The 20,516-nt window shown below is 32.1% G+C and overlaps 1 protein-coding gene across 1 annotated transcript in view; it reads left to right on the top strand.

Moving 5' to 3' along the window:
• LOC145319928 (uncharacterized) overlaps window positions 1–20,516 on the top strand; it is a 40,993-nt gene that overhangs the window by 12,818 nt on the left and 7,659 nt on the right. Inside the window, exons 4-8 of the mRNA XM_080162333.1 lie at window positions 1,198–1,352; window positions 5,272–5,368; window positions 17,839–17,980; window positions 18,747–18,848; window positions 19,715–20,287. Coding sequence (XP_080018459.1) covers window positions 1,198–1,352; window positions 5,272–5,368; window positions 17,839–17,980; window positions 18,747–18,848; window positions 19,715–20,287 — 1,069 coding nt within the window. The remainder of the gene's footprint in view (window positions 1–1,197; window positions 1,353–5,271; window positions 5,369–17,838; window positions 17,981–18,746; window positions 18,849–19,714; window positions 20,288–20,516) is intronic.

The following is a 20,516-nucleotide window of genomic DNA, read 5'->3' as shown; positions in this document are numbered from 1 at the left end:
GAATTTCAAAAATGGGTCTGATAGTTTTTCCAAAGTCGGGAAGATCTATCGAATGGAAAAGGTTTCAAACCGATAGAACATTTATTTATACTAAAACATATTTTTTCTCACGTTCTTTCCCATGCTCAGATATTTTTCCCACGATTAAAAAAAATGAAATTAAATGATCATTTAAGGCCAAAAAAATGGTTCTCACACTCGAAAAATTTTCCCACGCTTCCAAAATATGAATTAAATGATAATCATATGTATCATTTAAATTACAATGTGTGAATAAAAGAATATTTACTTAAACCAAATATCGCCTTTTTTTTGCAATGGAATTTAATCATCCTATCAAGCGAAGCATCTCTAAAATCAAGTCTAAAAACGTAAGTATATCCATGTTAAACATTCTCTGTCTTTTGGAAGTACAAAAGCCTTGTTTAAACTCTGAATAATGCTGAGCTGGATCTTTAAATGTGTAGCCGTTGCCGTCGCCGCTGCCAGAGGTACAGCCACTAACCTAATAGCAATCTTTAAATCAAATTGGCTACGCGTGGCCACGGCTATGTGAGATCTTTAAATCACAATCACTTTTTTAATTTTCTGTAAAAATATGAAAATAATAATAATACGTAAAAACTTCAAACCATGTTTAAATCCATGTTTTATTGGCAGCACTGGCAGTGACTACGGCTACGACTACGGCCATGACTATGGCCACGGCTACGGCCACGGCAACGGCTACACATTTAAAGATCCAGCTCTGAATTTAATGCACTGCCACGCTATATTTGTCATTTGTTTGAGTTTAAAACTGAGTAATTTTCTTAAATTTTGAATTTTTTGTATTAACCAGCAGTGTCCAAACCTTTCCACCAATAATCTTAATGCCCAAAAGTGGTTGTTTATTATAATTGGTGGTGTACATCAAATTATCATCCATTATCGTACCCCTTAAGAATTCTGCCTTCTATTCCAAACAATAAATGTATTAATTATAGATGTAGAATCCAGACATCTACCTGTGCAAAGTGGTAAAGACCCTTTTTCGTCTGCTAGCAAATTGATTTTTTGTAGGGACTCTGCTGTGTATATATTTCGGACGTTATTAGCTAATTTCAAAGACCCAATACAAAATCGGGACAGACTTGCATATAGCTCTTATACTTTAATAATCAAACTAATGAAATGATATGTTACCAACTACCCAGGTCCTCTGAACTTGGCCCACTTCAGGTGCGCTATCCGAACGCTGGCCAAGTTCCATGCTGCCGGCCTCTGTCACAAACAGATGCTGTGGCACACACTGGCACAGCAGAGTAACCAGGCCGCGGCTAACAAGTCCTTTGAGGATGTTGAAGTAGAAGGTAAATTATTTTTCTTCTCTCGCAGCTTTTCAACCTGAATTACACCAGTTCTAAACTATAACACTCATCGTGGAAGGGGACATTGGACTGTAAATTATACTGGTACCCAACGCGATTTGGCCTAAGAACTTTGTTAAATGCTGTTTGGTTAATACAAACTATTTACATAGTATTAGTGCCAAAACTTTTCCACCAATAATTTTTATTTGCAGAAGATGTAATTTTTTTATAATAACTGAGGGAATTTACCAATTTATCGTTAAATAGCTTATCCCTTAAAATCTCTGAATATTTACCGATGATATAGATTTACAGTTGATAAACGTTTCATTACTATATGATAAAATGTTTAAATACAGGAAAGGTACAAAAAAATCCGTATATCTAGTAAATTAACTTAATTAAGTCAACGAAAGGAATACCTAGTACATAAAAGAGAATTAAAAAAGATAAAATTACTAAAGATTAATTTTTCTCGTATTCATTCGAATACGGTGGATAGGAACCGGTTCTCATCCATACGAAAAAACTATGTCTAGCAACAAATTATATCCAGCTTTCTACTAATATAAAAATTTACAATCATAAGATTAAAACCAGTTTTTTTTAGCCGGTGCCTTCGGCACCTCGGGGCTAAAATAACTAGTTTTAATCTTATAATTGTACATTCTATATCCGCGGAAAGCCGTTTATAATACGATGCGAGAAATAACTATTAATGTCTTCTAAAAAAAAAGTGGCGGTAAAATTTGCTGTGATAGTTATTAAACTGGGCTATTTACAGAACTTTCCTTTTTTGGTTAATCAGGTATAAATGTGTAATGAGAAAACAAGTTTTTATAACAAGGGTCATAATGACAAGGTAATTGGATAATTATAAATTTGTTAGTCAAAAAGCTGAAAAAATCAAAGTTTAAGAAGGATTTACACTTATATATATTAAAACTGTACCTGACTGTTACAGGAATCAGCATGCAAAGTTTGCATTTGATAGAACAATTATAACGTTACGGACGAAGGAACTAACGAACGGCTCGTCCCTACATGTAGAAATGATATGTCTATTCTAACAAGTCTTTATTTGCATATTTGAGATAGTTTACAGTGACCTTACTTCAATTATAGTAACCTTTATTGTGTTGACCCTCTCAGCTTGACCATAAATCAATTTATATCAGGGATCTAAAGGGATAAGACAATGGCCGATAAATTGATGTTCATCCCTAAAGATGATACACAAAATAATCCCTTCTTATATTACAATTATTGGTTAAATGTTTGGACACATAACTTAATAAACCAAACAATTAAAATTCAATAAAAGTCCCCAAAACTGTTAATTCAACGAATCAGAGAAAGTTATTTTAAAACTTTGGGGACTAATTTAATAAACAGAGCTTGATCTTTAAATCATTTCAATGGTGATCTAAACCACCCCGCGCGAAATTTCAGATCACCATTGAAATGATTTAAAGATCAAGCTCAGCCCAATGTCCCCTCCTCCCTGAACTTATATAGTACATTTTTTAGAATTTGTTTGTTGTTAATTTCTTCTTTTTAAAATGTAAAAGTTTTAGAATTCATTTGTGTTTCCGATGTACAATGTACGTACATACTATCGACTATCGGGTTAAATCGACCCTTCACTTGAAAAAATAAGATAAATTTTCAGGGATTATTTTTTCTACTTGTGTTTTCTTTGCGAGGGTAAAGGTTCCCCCCCCCCCCCCCAAATAAACAATTGTTTGAAATATTAAAAAGCTTCACTGAAAAGGAGATCCATATCAACTTCAAGAATCCCTCCCCTGGAATTCGTATGTTTTACCCTAGGCAATGTTTAGGTCGTGAGGGGTTCTGTCACTCCACAGGGGTAAGGCATAAATAAATATAATTTAAGGGAGTTTGGGGTTTCTGTGCTTGCTGGGAGCTCTGAGGAAAAGGACCTATTTTTCTATTTCTGGGTTTAACTGCTTTGAATAAACGGCGTCTAAAAGCCACAATATAAAAAACGTTCAATTTTATTTTTCTCTTCTAATCTAGAGCTAAAATGCGTGTTAAAAGAAGAAGATATTTAACACAAAACGATCACGTGATATTTTCTGTAAGAAAATGCACAAAGCTATAGAGAAAAAGAAAAATTAAATCGTAAAATGACTTTTATATGCCTGGCATTTTTTACAACTTTTATATTTTATTGTGTTTAAGATCGTAATTTTTGTGCACAAACGTAGACTTGCTAATTATTTGCAATCCTTGTTTAAAAGTAACAGGTTGTCTGCCTGTGTGTGTATAGTAAAGGATCTCGGTAGGGTTAATGCATCGTAGCTAGAGGTCCCATAGGGGTTAGGCATAAAGAAAAAACTACCCTCCTCCTTCTTTATACTTATATATAAGTAATAGAATCTCTGTCTGTGTGAGAGTATTGAATGATCTCCGTAGGGTTAGTGCACCTTAGGGTTATGAATAAAGAACAAGTCAAGTACCTACCCTTCCTTAAATTAACTTGTTTTAAAATTGAAAAGGGTTGGTTTTTGTGACCCCTAGTGCCTTGAAGAAATCTAACCTGACCCAAAGTATTTAACAAACAAACGAAAAACAACCACCCTCTTATTTTCAATTTCTTTGAAAAAGAGGTGGGAGGGGAGGGCGCTTTGCTTGACTAGGCAATTGGAGGAAAAATGCCATTTACTGTTTAAGATTTTGACTTTATTAGAGATATCAATTTTAATAGGTATAAAAAAGCACTATAGACTTTTCGTCGCCTTTTAGAGTCAGTAACAATAAATGTTTATATGGGATTTTTATAGCCACTGTCATAACTATAAATGACCCAATTTAAAATGTTTTGAAGCAATAGAGATACCATGATTGGACAAAACTATAAATAGAGATACCATGATTGGACAAAACTATAAATAGAGATACCATGATTGGACAAAACTATAAATAGAGATACCATGATTGGACAAAACTATAAATAGAGATACCATAATTGGACAAAACTATAAATAGAGATACCATGATTGGACAAAACTATAAAATATTTCTAATCACTATCCTAAAATGATTGGCTAAATCTTTAGAAAATCTTAGGCTAGCCTTTAGAAGTTAAGGTTTAGAAGTTAGGTCTTACATACATTACTTTATATCTACAATAGAAGACTCTAGGCACTTAAGGTAGACTTTTCCCTACCCCCTCCCTCCCCAAAATATTTATTTTAACATTTGAAAAGAAAAATATTGTTTTTTTGTTGTTGTTTGGGGGGGGGGGGGGTGGATTCATTTTTATTTCGATAGTGGAGATGCCCCTCCTTAAAAAAGTTAAAAAAAAACATTCTCTGTACCTATAAGAACTATTAAGGAGGACCAGATCAGTTCAGCGGTTAGTGAAATCCTTCGCTACAGACAAAATAAGCTTACTACTTTATATAGTAGGATAAGGTTATGGATACCCTAACTCACAGGCTAGTCTATGTAATTTTAAAGGATTTTATCTTTATTTATTCTCAATTGTGTTTTTTGTTCTTTAGTTTTATAGGAATCTATGTAATTGAAATCTATATTTTTAAAGCATTAACATTTATTTTATTTTTATTATATTTTTTTTTCTACAGAATGCTTTCTTTAAACTTAATATAGATAAAAAAAATCCTATATTTTCATAAATCTAACTATTAGCTGCGCCACTAGCACCTGTATTTAAAGGTAAAAGAGGTCAGAAAAAAATAAAAATCATTCCAATCCCATAATAAAAAGCCTAAACTATCCTGGGACCTATGTGACGATTATCTAAAATGAAGAAATTAAATTGTTACGTAGTTATCGAAAGCATGAGCTTAATTAAAAAAGATACTTTACATAATAAGATACACATATTTTTAGCTACAAACATCGTTATTAATTATGTATCTTTCTAAAGGTGAGAAGAAACTGCCAGTAGGTAGAGAAGGCCTGTTTGCAAGATTTCCATTCCTATCAGAGAGAAATGTCACTATGAACCATCTTCTATCAAATAGGTAACAATTATTTCTAGTATGGCTTAGAAACCGGTTAATATCAGCTGGATTAGAACTGTTTCTCAGTCATACTGCAAAATCATGTACACAATATCGTATTACAGACAATTTTTCACTAATAATGAAATAAAAATAACCTAAAATTCATATCAGTTATGTTAACCCGTGCCTTAGCCAAAGCGGGCCTAACAAAAACTAGTTTTAATCTTAAAATTTTTTTTAACATCCGCAGAAAGATGTCTATGAAACGATGCTATAAATAACTATTACTATTATAAATAACAAATTCCAGCACACCCCTTCAAATGATCCTGTCAAGCAGCCCTTATTTTGAAATAAACTGAAAATAGTTTTTGTATGTTTGTTACTTTAGGTCAGGGTTAGACCACCAAAACCATTATTATTACACGTCTTTTTTTTGAAAACTTTGACTGTGGGATTGATTGGAACCCATACCTATCTATAATCTGGTAGCGGATTTCAAATTACCATTTTTTTGTTATGCCTTTCAAATTTTTAAAAATAATCAATAATAGTCTGAAATTCTGAATGTTCCTCTAACACAAAGGTCTCCCCAAAAATGTATCAGTGAGTCCATCATACTTATTTTTTTTCATATCTTTTTGTTTTCATGGGATTTCAACTTTTTTCTAGCTGTAAGTATCAGACTTTCTATGGAGCTTGTCTATCTATAACCGAAAGGACAGTAATATCTTTTCTCGTATTCATTCGAATCCGGTGGATAGGTACCGGTTCTCATCCATACGAAAAAACTATGTCTAGCATCGTATTATATCCAGTTTTCTACGGATATAAAAATGTTCAATCATAAGATTAAAACCAGTTTTTTCAGCCCGTGCCTTCGGCACCTCAGGGCTAAAAAAACTGGATTTAATCTTATAATTGTACATTCTATATCCGCGGTTTATAATACGATGCGAGAAATAACTATTTCAACATGAGTTTTCATAAAACTCATCTTTAAAAAAACTTACATTAGGTTATTTTAAATTTCCTGGAAACAAAATAACTGTACAGTCAGTTTAGGAAACTGTACACATTGAACTTTAAGTTAGGTTAGGTCAAATAATAAGGCTTAAAAACTTTAATTAAAACGATATTTTGTCAGTATAACCCTAATCATTGAAGACAGACATCACTTTTTTAACACAATTTTTTAAACTACGTAAAACAATATCTCTTAACAGGTTAAAACTGGATAAAATGATTTTTAGATTAGTTTTCCTAAGCCCTTTTTTGCTAGTGATTCAGGGATAAAGGAATAAATATTTAAATAGATTTTTAAGATATTTCAGCAAATATATTTTAACAGGGATCAAATAAGTGTACTTATGTTTAACAATATCTTTGATTGCATAACCTTTGTCCCGACATAGGCATTTTATTACATTTTATAAATAAACTTCTTTTTAAGATTTGTATTATATTAATGACCGAAGTTTTTCTGTTTAATTGACCTCCTTCTTATATGAATATTGCTTTTCAGGGCATTTTAACTACATATATGGGTCTAACATTATAGTTGATAGGAATGGATATAGAATAGTGAAACTATTGACAGGATTTTCGTCAATTGAGGTTTCTAATATTGACCTCGTTTAGCGATCAATTCGTCCATACAGTAAATTAAGTGTAAATTTTGCAAAAAAAACTAATCTTATTTTTGGTTCAAATTTGACATAGGGTGCTATTTTCGGTGTTTCATTAGTAAAGGTATAAGTTTAGATGTAAATAACAACTACCTTGGCTAAGTGGTGGGAACCTTTTCGTCTGCTAGTAAATTGCTTTCTGCTCTTTTTTCAGCGAGGCCGTGTTTATATTTTTTACGCTATTGGCTGATATTCAAAGACCCAACCCCGTGGGTAGAGTTACTGTTTTTACTCTTAGGCAAAATACTCGACCTTTCTGATTAATCTAATGTCTATCTCTTTTTGCCTGTGATTGACCCACCCAGCAAGCCCAGGTCATTACTTGTTGTTCAACATTTTCAACACAAATTTAAAAGTGTAGGTCTCGCAGGAAGGGAGGGGACATTGAGTTGTTTTTCTACACTAGTCCCCAAATTTTTAACAACTTTGGGTAATTTTATTGAATTTTGATAGGTTGCTTCATTAAGATGAGAGTCCAAGGTTTTAAGCACTTATTGTAATCTGCAGAATGGGTAATTTTGTATACCATCATCGGGGATGTACATCAATTTATCGGCCGTTGTCTTATCCCTTCAGATCGCTGAGAATCTCGCGACTGGGTAAACAAAAACGGGTCAAGGTTCAATTAAATGTAAAATGAAACACTAAAATGACGCCTATTATTTTACTTAAAAGGCATATAATAATGTACTATGTAGGTATTCAATATTTAATATATATAGTTATTTATCGCATCGTATTATAAACAGCTTTCCGCGGATATGAAAATGAAAGATTACTAGATTAAAACTAGTTTTATTAGTCCCGAGGTGCCGAGGGCGCGGTCTAAAAACTGGTATTACTTTTTATTATTTCTATTTTAATATTCGTGGAAAATTGTCTGTGATATGATGCCATATATGATTTTTCTGTATGGCTGAGAACCGTTTCTAATCCAGCGGATATTAATCGGCTTCGAAGCCACGCTGGAAATGTTTTTATCTAATCTATCCTTTTTTATTAGATTGTTTTTAACTTAGATTTTTGTTCAGCCGCCGTAAATAAAAATACGCAGACGAGCAGCCTTTAAAATGGGCAGCAAACTCGCTTATTTGCTGTCATTTATATTACGTTTTTGTCTAATTTTAAACAAAAGAATTCAGAAATTTGTGTACTATTGTTGTCAAGAACTATTAATTTCTAGAAATAATTTTACTAAAAATAAAACAAAAATGTAAACTTTTAGGCTAAAAATCTGTTATAAAATTAGCATAAATTTAGGGCGACAAAGGGAAAAGATAACAGCTTATAATTTGATGTACATCCCCAATGATGACAAACTAAATTACCCTTTCTATAAATTACAATTAGTGATTGAAACGATTAGACACTCAACTTAATGAACAAACCAATCAAAATTCAAAACAAGTCTCCTCAATTGTAAAGCCAACGGATAAGAAAACGTTCTTTTAAATCTATGGGGACTTGTGTAATAAACATATTGTAATAAAATCATTTAGGTTTGTTTTATCTCAAAATTTTATCCACAATATTCATTTGGCGATTATTTTGATAGATTATGCCGTTTCAATCGATCAATAACTTAATAAAGTATCACATATTAACGGACAAAGGGACTAATTAATTTGTACGGTAGCCTACACAGAATGGGATTTTTTGCGTACTCCTGTTCCGAATCTAGCTTAATGATGTGATTGTGCAATGATGATTATATGGTCAAATGCTCTTTATACAACCAACCTATTGTTTACGTTCGTTAAGTTCTAACTGTTTGTATGGTAATGATTTGGGTTTAACATTTACCATACATTAACTTTTTTTCGGTCGCGCATCTGGCATTGCAGCAATAGGAATGGGTCGATATTCGAACCTATAACCTTATCGGCAATGAGCGGTTGCGCTATGTATAACGCCATAGTCGTTGGTAATTTTTAAGGTAGCTGCGATACTTTAAAAAAAAACAGCGAAAGGCTGTGGTAAAAAATGCATTGGGTCACTTAAAAATGATTATAAAGAGAACTTGAAAGCATTTTAGTACGCCTTGTCTCAGCTAATGTTTTAACTCGTAAGGTGTGTATGTTCTAATTTTTTTTCCAGACTTATAAAATATTGATTTATAGCTATACTAGCGATTGCGCTTTTAACTTCTAGGGGCTTTGTATTCGCTGTTGTAGGGTAGTGCAGAAAAGTAGCCTAAAACCATACAGAAACTGAAATCTTATAATTTCACCTATTTGAAGCTTCTTTAAAATGGAGAACGCAGAAAAACAGCCTAAAACCATACAAAAACTGAAATCTTAAAATAACACCTATGTGAAGCTTGTTTGAAATGGAGAACTCAAACGATCCAGTAGTTATCGAAATATTCAGATATCTTCAATAAAAATTTACTATTTTATTCAATAGGAATGTATATAAATATTGCCTTAATGTGATGGGATATTTATACAACTTTATTAAAGGAAAGTTTCATTGCTTATTTGACTATCTTTTATATGAAAAACATATATCTGTTTAATTATAATAAGTTATTTGTCGCATCGTATTATAGACAGCTTTCCCCTCGGGACTAACGAAACTGCTTTTAATCTTATATTTTTCAAAATCTAATTTTAAAACGCAACGCAGGCAGTCCTTTGTAAAAATATCCTGAAATGATATTTTCGTTTTAATCCTAAAATAAACAAAAATAAAACTGTTTTCAGTGTGTTAAAGCTCTCCTTATTATTACAGGGAAAGCAAGGATAAAGTAATAGTAAATTGATGCTATTTTATAATTACCTTTTTTTCTGTCCGTCTGTCAGCCCGTAACGCTATGGGGTAAATGTAATTTTCTCGGGTGTGACTTAAGATAGACTGCATATTTTTTTGGTCCACCTGTCCAAAGAGCATCCAGTATACAACTTACTTGGTCCGTCAGTCTGTCAACCAGACATATGTCTTTTTATAAAGGTTTCGGATTTAAAAAAAAATTATATTAATTTATAGTCTCCATATAATTATATTTAACTTTCTTGGGAGCATTTTAAAATATACTTATATAATTAAAGAATAGTGTTAATTTTTACTAAGCCCTACATAAAAATTTGTTTTTAGATTTTAAAAAATGTCTTAAATTGTAATACCTCTTGACGCTCTTATTTTAGTTCAAAATTGATACGACAAATATTTTTCAACAACTGAGCAATTTTATAAATATTTGACCTGTCCTTTATTTCTGATTGTAAGCTAATTTTGCTGCGAAAGAGAACGTCGTTTTGTTATTGTTGTTCTCATTAGAGAAAGCAATGGATCTAAAAGGATAAGACAATGCCCGATAAATTGATGTACATCCCCAATGATGATACAAAAATTACCCCTTCTGTATATTACAATTCGTGATTGAAACATTTAGATACCTAACTTTATGAACTAACGATTATCAGTTTTGTGTCCCACTTCCATGAAAGAAAGCTCATTTAAAGCTTTGATCTAAAGTCACCCTGAATAGTCTATTAGGATATATTAAACGGCTTAACCGTCGACCCTACCCTCTATGAGAGGGAGGGAGTGGTCAATATATATAGCCTTAAAACACCATAAAATATTTACAAAGCTTCATTGAAAAGTAAAACCAATTAAGACAAGTAACATAAAAAAAAAGTTCGTTATTTTACAGGAATAATTATTTTAGAAGCTCTTTATAGTGCCTATAAAAATTACTTCAAACAATACAATTGACCAAAATAGACTAAATTACCAATGGCAGGCCAGTATATATTTTAATTGATCAATGGTAGGCCAGTATGACGTCATTTTTCATGGGCACTGGCACATTATTTACGAAAAAAACATTTTTCTGCATGAGGTCTCAGATTTTGATAAAAACTTCCAGTCCCCTTCATTTGGTCATAAAACTAAGGGCTGGGTGATTTTTAACCTTTTTAATCCATTTAAAGTCCGATTTTTCGCGCATTTTCTCACTGTGGTGTTTTCACAATGAAAAAAAGGCATTTTTTCATGATTTTCAAGTTTAAAATTTTTACATTAATTTTCAACTTACAGACATGTTTTATATATCAAATTAATCACCCAGATGGGTACAATATAGAATTTGTCTTTAAAATCACAAAAATCATGAATTACAGGGTGTCTCAAGAAAAATGTCAAAACAGGTTTTTTAAACTTTTGACACTGTCAGGAAACGAAGTTTGCCCATTTCTTGCCTTGAGAGTGAATATCATCCATTTTACAATACACATGAAGTAAATTTGGCGTGGTAACTCCAAAATTGGACACCTGAGAAATTTTTGAAACACCCTGTAAAAGTGATTTTTGCGTCTGTAGAGCTAAAAATTGGTCCAAATTGATTATTTTTTTCAAAGTAGCATACAAAGTACCTAAGTATGTTAGGCCATAGTGTTTTCTGACCAGATTACAATTTTTATATTTTTTGGACACCCTGTATTTTCAAAAAAATGAGAAATTTTTTTTTTGTTTTTTTAAATTTTTTTTTCTTTTTTTAAGTTACCTAAAACTGTCATATAGATACAGATTTTGACTAATAACAATAATATTTGCCTATTTTACAAATTTACACACTTTTGGGACACCCTGTGCATGTTTTTAAAAAATGGTGGTTTTTGCCCCTTTTGGGGGGGAAGGAGTCGTTTTAGGGCCAGAGACTATTTCTTCATTTTTGTACAACTTTTCAAGGCACATAATTTGTTATTTATACATTAACCTCCTCTGGCGAACCGTTTTGCCATTATTCACCGCCAAAGGCGGAATTTTGACCTTTTTCACCGTTCTCGAGGTTTTAACGGGCATTTTTGGTAAGAAGGCGTTGATTTATCAAAATCACTCTGAAATACTTTTATTTAGGCTATTTTATTTACTAAATTTCATGTGAAGTAAAAATTTTTGTGCATCTAACCGTTTTTCGTAAAGATGGATTTCAATTGTTAAAACAAGTGAATGAAGTGAATATAATATTAATAATTGATATAACATTAGTAATAAAAGAAACATAAATCACGTCCATTTAAAATTCCTTTTGACAAAAATGGGTTGGATATACAAAAATTTTTATTTCACATGAAATTTAGTAAATAAAATAGCCTAAATAAAAGTATTTTAGAGTGATTTTGATAAATCAACGCCTTCTTACCAAAAATGCCCGTTAAAACCTCGAGAACGGTAAAAAAAGGTCAAAATTCCGCCTTTGGCGGTGAATAACGGCAAAACGGTTCGCCAGAGGAGGTTAATGTATAAATAACAAATTATGTGCCTTGAAAAGTTGTACAAAAATGAAGAAATAGTCTCTGGCCCTAAAACGACTCCTTCCCCCCCAAAAGGGGCAAAAACCACCATTTTTAAAAACATGCACAGGGTGTCCCAAAAGTGTGTAAATTTGTAAAATAGGCAAATATTATTGTTATTAGTCAAAATCTGTATCTATATGACAGTTTTAGGTAACTTAAAAAAAGAAAAAAAAATTTAAAAAAACAAAAAAAAAATTTCTCATTTTTTTGAAAATACAGGGTGTCCAAAAAATATAAAAATTGTAATCTGGTCAGAAAACACTATGGCCTAACATACTTAGATACTTTGTATGCTACTTTGAAAAAAATAATCAATTTGGACCAATTTTTAGCTCTACAGACGCAAAAATCACTTTTACAGGGTGTTTCAAAAATTTCTCAGGTGTCCAAATTTGGAGTTACCACGCCAAATTTACTTCATATGTGTTGTAAAATGGATGATATTCACTCTCAAGGCAAGAAATGGGCAAACTTCGTTTCCTGACAGTGTCAAAAGTTTAAAAAACCTGTTATGACATTTTTCTTGGGACACCCTGTAATTCATGATTTTTGTGATTTTAAAGACAAATTCTATATTGTACCCATCTGGGTGATTAATTTGATATATAAAACATGTCTGTAAGTTGAAAATTAATGTAAAAATTTTAAACTTGAAAATCATGAAAAAATGCCTTTTTTTCATTGTGAAAACACCACAGTGAGAAAATGCGCGAAAAATCGGACTTTAAATGGATTAAAAAGGTTAAAAATCACCCAGCCCTTAGTTTTATGACCAAATGAAGGGGACTGGAAGTTTTTATCAAAATCTGAGACCTCATGCAGAAAAATGTTTTTTTCGTAAATAATGTGCCCACTATGAAAATCTTTATTATTTGACCCAGATGTCAATTTTGTCAGTTTGATTTTAAAATGACGTTTGATAATTTTCTATTATAAGATTCACTTTTAATTGAAATTAGCTGGGTGTTATATTTTGTTTGACATATGATTGTAGATTAAAATCTCTGGGTATTAAACGAAGGATTTTTACTTCCGAAAACGAAGCCAGTTTTTTCATTCTAATCAAATATTAGGTAGCGTCACAAGACGCCTTAAAAATTTATTTTATATATTTTTAATTAATGTGTTACTTTTTTTCGTTTTTTTATGATATATTTTTTTCACCTTAAATATAATATAATAATCTAAATTTCACACTAAATTAGGACGCAATCAAAATATCTTTAAAGGGACTGTGAACGTAAATTTTTCTCATCTTAATATCAAATCTTAACATTATCTCATTCATAATATCTCACAGATAGAGCAAAACGCGCTTTTGTTTGCTTAAAAAACGGCTTTTTCCGACGATTTTTATAAGGTACGGGGAAAGGAAGAAATTTTCCGTATTATATAAAATGTGCATTAAATTGCTTTTTTATCCCATTATAGCTAAAATTAAGCTTTTTCACATAGTTCTAGATTTTTCCTAACAGTTAAGCTGACTTTTAACATAATCCTTGCTTAGTATACTTATATAGTTACTTAGAAATTGATAAAATAAGCATTATTTTTTTATTGAAAACCAAATACAATAACAAAGCCAGAAACAGGTTTTTTATTAGTATCCAATTAACTTTAAATGGCCCATCTCTCGCCCACCTTTAATTACAAATTTGTAAATAATAAAGACGCAATATTTCTTTATAAACAGTCTGATAAAAGTGTAAACTAATTCTCCAAAGTGGGTTATTTATTGTTCAACACAATAAAAAAGGATATTATTATTTTATATAACCTATGAGATTCAACCCTTTGTAGACAGTAAGGTATTTTTTTGTCAATAATACGAATTTAAAATATGTCTTTATTACCTAATTACTACGTTATAAAAAAACGAATTGGCAATTTTATAGCATAAAATAAATCCTTAACAGTAAGTAAATTGTTTCAACTATATATGACAAGTTAAATATCCCTACAAACATTATAAGAAACAAAAACGTTCAGATTTTCCCTGTTTTTTCCTTTTTCCCTCTCAAAATACCATAAAATCAAGGCATTATTTCTGGATATTTTTGTGAATAGGACAATTTTGGTTGATCAGTGTAGTGAAATGTGCTTAGTAAATGTTAAGATTTGATAATCAGATGAGAAATTTTTACGTTCACACTCCCTTTAATTAACCTTAACAACAAAAGACAAAATTTTTGGGGAAATATTTTCTTTTAATTATTTTTCTCACAAGCAGACTATAAATTAAGTTTTTAACAACTCAGTCATGTGACTTCCTTTATATATTTAATCTTTGTTTAAACATTTTAATTACATCTTTAATCTTAAAGTAATAGAAATAGGATCTTTTTCTGTCTATGTGTACTAATAAGAGCAGTTCTCAGTTTAAAGTTTTTAATCCAACAAATGAGAGAACGTGTCTATAAAACTTTGAGTACAAGTTTAAATTACTTTTCAATGTCTCTACCTACTGAGAATTTTTAAAAGCGAAGCTTTTCTATAATTAGGGTCGGTCCGTCCGTCCGTAACGGATAGCTTTCTTTTGATAATTTATGCATGTTATCGATATCAAATTTTGCATGGTAATTCCTTTAATAGTTAGGTACGATTTAGAAAGCGTAACAACTCTATAATCATCACCAAAATGTCCGTACGTCCATTTTAAACATGTTGATTTTTTTACTTTTTCAACAACAAATTATAATCAAGTCCTAAAAATGTAAGTATGTCCATAAACATTATCCTGAATCAAGCAGTTTTTCAACAAATTTACTTAAAATTTTGCTTTGACTCTTATACATTTATATTATGATTATTCAGTTCTGACACTATACAAGTGTTAATGTCCGTTTGTCCTACCGTTTTAGTGTCATCCTTGTTACCTATGAGTTTAACTTACATTAAAAGCTAGAGAATATTATTTATTTTGAATATTTATGTAATTAACATTATTAATCTTTTAGAATATTGATTAGTGAACAAGTTTAAATACACCATTACTTAGTTTTCTAGGTTAGGATAAAGCAAGTAGTATGCAGTAAACGTTGGAAATTAAGTTACAACATTCTTCAATTACAGAATAGTTATTTCTTTCATCGTATTATAGACGGCTTTCCGCGGATATAGAATGTACAATTAAAAGATTAAAACCGTTTTTTTAGCCCCGAGATGCCGAAGGCACGGGCTAAAAAAACTGGTTTTAATCTTATGATTGTACATTTTGATATTCGTAGAAAGCTGGATATAATACGATGCTAGACATAGTTTTTTCGTATGGATGAGAACCGGTTCCTATCCACCAGATTCGAATGAATACGAGAAAAATTGATACCTGTCTGTATAACAAAAGATCTCACTGATTGCTTTTTATTGATTCCGGGAAGGATTTTATCTATTTTGAGGGATAGTACGCTTTTTTTCTGCTGTTTAAATAACATTTAATTTAATGGAAAATAACGTTTTACTACTTTTAAGTAAACTTTCTTGCGATGTTGTAGTAATAGGGAGGGGAATAGAATTCACTTGAATAGTTGAAATTCTTTTAATTTAAAGCTGAACTTTCCGTGTAAACACACACACACACACACATATATATATTCATGGATCTAAAGGGATAAGACAATGGCCTATAAATTGATGCATATCCCCAATAATGAAACACAAAATTACCCCTTCTGTAGATTACAATTATTGGCTGTAACGTTTGGACCCTCAACCTAATGAACCAACGAATCAAAATCCATAAAAGTTCCCAAAGTTGTTAAGCCAACAAAAATGAAAATGTCATTATAAAACTTTAGGGACTAGTGTATTTTTTTCTCAAAATAAATTAGATTATCACCCTTAAACCTTTTAAACCTCTCAAAATTAAAAGCTTGGACTTCCCTGGGTATATGTCTTTGTTTAATAGGAAAATAAGCTTAACTACATTATCCCTCAATCCTTGAATATACACACATACACATATAGAGTAATCGATACATTATTACCTGGATGTTACACCAGATTTTCATGAATTAATTTCTGTCGCAGTTGTTTAGTTTAAAACGATACCCCCAGTCACCCCCTTTACCCCATTAACTCCACTCCTATTGGTTGAATGAACTGACAAATAAATGATAAACATTATATTAAATCAAATTTTCCCTGTCAATTTCTCCACGTATCCTATATCCATTATTATAGAGTAATCTTATCTCGTCGTAATTTAAACAGCGGAATATTTTCAAGTTTAATTTATGGAAATTTTGATAATGCTCACTTTCAGTTTTTCGGTACTTTCCTTGTGGACTATCTGATTGGATTTAGAATATGTGGATATTTAGGTTGCTAATATGGACCTCATTTATTGATCAATTCATTCATCAATTAGGATGGTGTATCGTTATTTTAGCCAGCTGCGAGTATCACATAATTAATAATAAGTCCATTAGTTTATCTTAAATTTATTAAAATGTTGATAATGCTCACTTTCGTTACTTTCCGATATGTACTATCTGATTTATAGCAAGGCGGGTAAATTTAAGTTCAGAAAAATCTGAAAGTTAAAGACAGTAAATAATTCTTAAAATCAAATTGATTTAAAGAAAAATTTATTCACAAAAAAGAAAGTAAAATAATAATTATATTGCCAAGAATTGAAAGTTTCAATTTTTTGTGTTTGAAATAGACTACTGTTTTCTGTCTGTAAAATCATATTTAATTTTTAAAAGCGAAGCTTTTCTATAATTTGGGTCGGTCCGTCCGTTACAGTTAGCTCTTTTAGTTAATTTAAACAGGTTAGAATTGTCCTATCGATTTCAAACTTTGTATGCTGATTCCTATAACAGTTAGGTACGACTTAGAAAGCAAAGCAACTCTATAATTGCTACCAGAAAGTCAGTACGCCTGATTCTTATTACAACAAGGTACAATGTGATAAGCGAAGCATCTCTATAATCAAGTCCTAAAAACGTCAGTATGTCCTTAAACAGTATCATGCTTTTAATTAGTTTTGCAACAAATATACTTACAATTTTGTACATATAAGCTTATCCATTAATATTCAGTTTATTCAGTTCTGACACTCTACTAGTTTTAATGTTCGTTTGTCCTACCATTTCAGAGCTTTGCTTTTATGGATATTGTCATCCTTGTTGTTTATGATTTACTTTTAGACCAGGAATAAGGTTTAGCCAACAAGCGAAATAAATATAAAATAATGTTTTGGGGCAGATAATAATTTCGTCAATTCTATCCTGCTAGATTTTTACTGTCAACGCGTGTTGAGTTTCCCTAAAAAATGCTAAATCGTTTATTAAAGTTACCTAATCTACACATTAAATCAGAAATTAATCATATGAAAAAGGTGTAAACTTTTCTATTTTCAGTAAAAAAAATTGCAAAATTTGTACTCCTATAAAATTCTTTTTAAAAGAAAACTATATCGATTACAGTTTTAATTTAATAATAATGCGACATTTTAACTCTCAAAATAAATGAGTGAAATTTTTTTTAAATTCAGGAAAAATCTGCTAGATATGTACCGTCAACTCCTGTTGAGTTTCCCCAAAGAAAGCTACCTAGTGGATATTTATGATTATATTGTACAAGCTGCAGACGCCATACTGGATATGGAGGAGAAAAAAGAACCGGACCCTGAAAAGGTAAAAATGATTTATGAATTAAGCACTAGCTGCTGCTTCCCCACTGCCTTTTTTTTTATAAAAAGATAATATAATGTTTGATGTCCCAGCTACTCTATAATTTGTACTAGCGGATTCGTCCCTGGCCTGAAGGGGCTTTGCCCCAAGAGGTAATTTAAAAAAAATTGGAGATGCAACAACTTATTTCGAATATATTTAAAAAAAAAACATATTTTGGTGCTGCGAACCATAGTTTTTGGGTTCCCTTTAATGCTTTCTTTTCAAGCTTTTAATAATTTTTTCATGAAAATAGCTTAAAACCACCACAGGACCAATAGGTATATACCCTGAAGAGTAGAATCCGATCGGTTCAGTGGTTACCGAGATCTTAAGGGGCGGACGGACAGACGGACAGACAGACAGACAGACGGACAGACAGACGGACAGACAGACGGACAGACAGACGGACAGACAGACGGACAGACATACGGACAGACAGACGGACAGACAGACGGACAGACAGACGGACAGACAGACAGACGGACAGACAGACGGACAGACAGACAGACAGACAGACAGACAGACAGACAGACAGATGGACAGACAGACGGACAGACATCAAGCTACTTTGTATTATAGATATGCCTGTCCGACTGTCTATGTGGCCAGGGACATATGTGGCCATTACGGTTTTGTTTACAAAGGACGATGTTGTTCTGGACTGAAATATTGATGCACAAACAAACATTCCTGTTTTCATCTATGATCAATATATATTTTTAAATAGGAAGAGCAAGAGGAAGACAACGACCATCCCCTGGATTCTATAGCTGTAGGAATTGTGGAAGTCAGAAGTTTTCTCTTCTGCTACGACAACACTGATGATAAGGTTCGTATTGTGCATTCCAAATGATGATTTACAAAATTTAAATATCCCCGCTGTTGATTCAAAGTATTTGTTAAAATTTTTTTTTTTCTTTTATGGAATTCTTTTGACATTCTGTCTGTCTGTCTGTCCGTTTCTAGATTTGGGAATCGTTATAGATAGAAGTTTTCTCTTCTGCTACGAACACATTGATCATAAATTTCGTATTGTGCATCCCCAATTATGATAAATTAAATTTAGTATCCCCTCCGTTGATTTAAAGTAGTGGTTCAAATTCTTTTAACCTTCTGCCTTTCTGTCCGTTTTCAATAGGGAAAATTTGGTTCTGGTTTAGGAATTGAGTCATTTGTTTTCTGTTCTGATAAGACGACATTAATGATAATTCTTTTTTGTTATTATGATAGTTTATTTATATATACTTTCAACTTTCAAGCGTCTTTCAGCCATTCTTGCAAAGGGTAGAAGATTTGAGCATAAGAAAAATGGAATAAACCGTTTTTAGATATTGACAATTAAGTTTTGAATTTTAGATTTTACTGTACTTTTAGTAATCAGTATTGTAAGTGACTGTTTTGGGCAATTGGGATTGGGACATAAAAAATATTTTGTTGAGATGCCCTTAACCTCTAAGAATAATATCTTCAAGTTTTTTTTGTTGATCTGAAGTCATCACAATTAGAGCCTAAAACTTAAAATATCAATAAAGGAATGCTCAATTTTGATATCAGAGATGCGACTATATTTAGTACAAATTAACCATAGTCCATCATTGGTTGATTTGTGAGCTTTTCTCAATGTTTTCGATCCTTATTATATGTATATTAAAAATCTAATCATTTCAATAATAAGCAAATTTTAACCTATTTCAGGAGAACAAGGGTGGGAAGGTGCAAAGGTCCCACAGCGACCGAGCAACCTCCAGGAAGCAACACGAGGCCAACAAGGCCCTGAAGAACAACAATAGTGGCAACACAAACAACAAGGACGGACCCGCCAAGCCGAAGTGTCCCAAGATTGACACAAATAAGAGTGACAATAACGGCAACGGGAACTCACCCAATAGTCCAAAAACGGCGGCTCCGCCATCCGGCCCGACCGGCGGAGGCGGCGGAAAAAAGATTCAAAATAAGTTTCTCCAAGTTGTGAACAATAAAACGCAGGACGACGAGAAAGTGCCGCCGCTGCAGTTAAAAAAGAAGGAGAAAACGCGGGACCCGAACGCGGTGCCGTTCCGCGCCGCGCTGGTGAACGCCAAGTACGTGACGTACACGCGCGTGACCAAGGACCTGGCAGTATTTCTGTTTACTAGCGCCACCTCGCTCATCCGACGGTTCTACTTGATCAAAAGTGTGGAAACGTTTGCCGAGACTATCGGTATCTCACTGAGTAATCTTGGTATTGATACGGATAAGTTTAAACTCAACTGGCAAGGTTTTATTAAGGTAAATGTCTGAGCTTCTTTTTCTTTACATGATCGACTTCCTAATTGCAAACCTCATATAAAATTAACAGGATGTCTGTCTGTGTGTCTGTACCGAAAGATCTTGGTAACCACTAAACATATATAGTCCTACTTTACCATGAAGCTTCTTATTATAGCTCATTTTGAGGAAATAACCCCCAGAAAAGGTAACTCGCTCCTAGAATTGTATTTGTACTTTTTAATGCTAA

The sequence above is a fragment of the Acartia tonsa genome, chromosome 1 (assembly GCF_053477335.1).
Source record: "Acartia tonsa isolate MP-2025a chromosome 1, ASM5347733v1, whole genome shotgun sequence".
NCBI classification, from domain to species: domain Eukaryota; kingdom Metazoa; phylum Arthropoda; class Copepoda; order Calanoida; family Acartiidae; genus Acartia; species Acartia tonsa.
The sequence above is the reverse complement of the archived record's forward strand: the minus strand, read 5'-3'. Positions and strand labels throughout refer to the sequence as shown.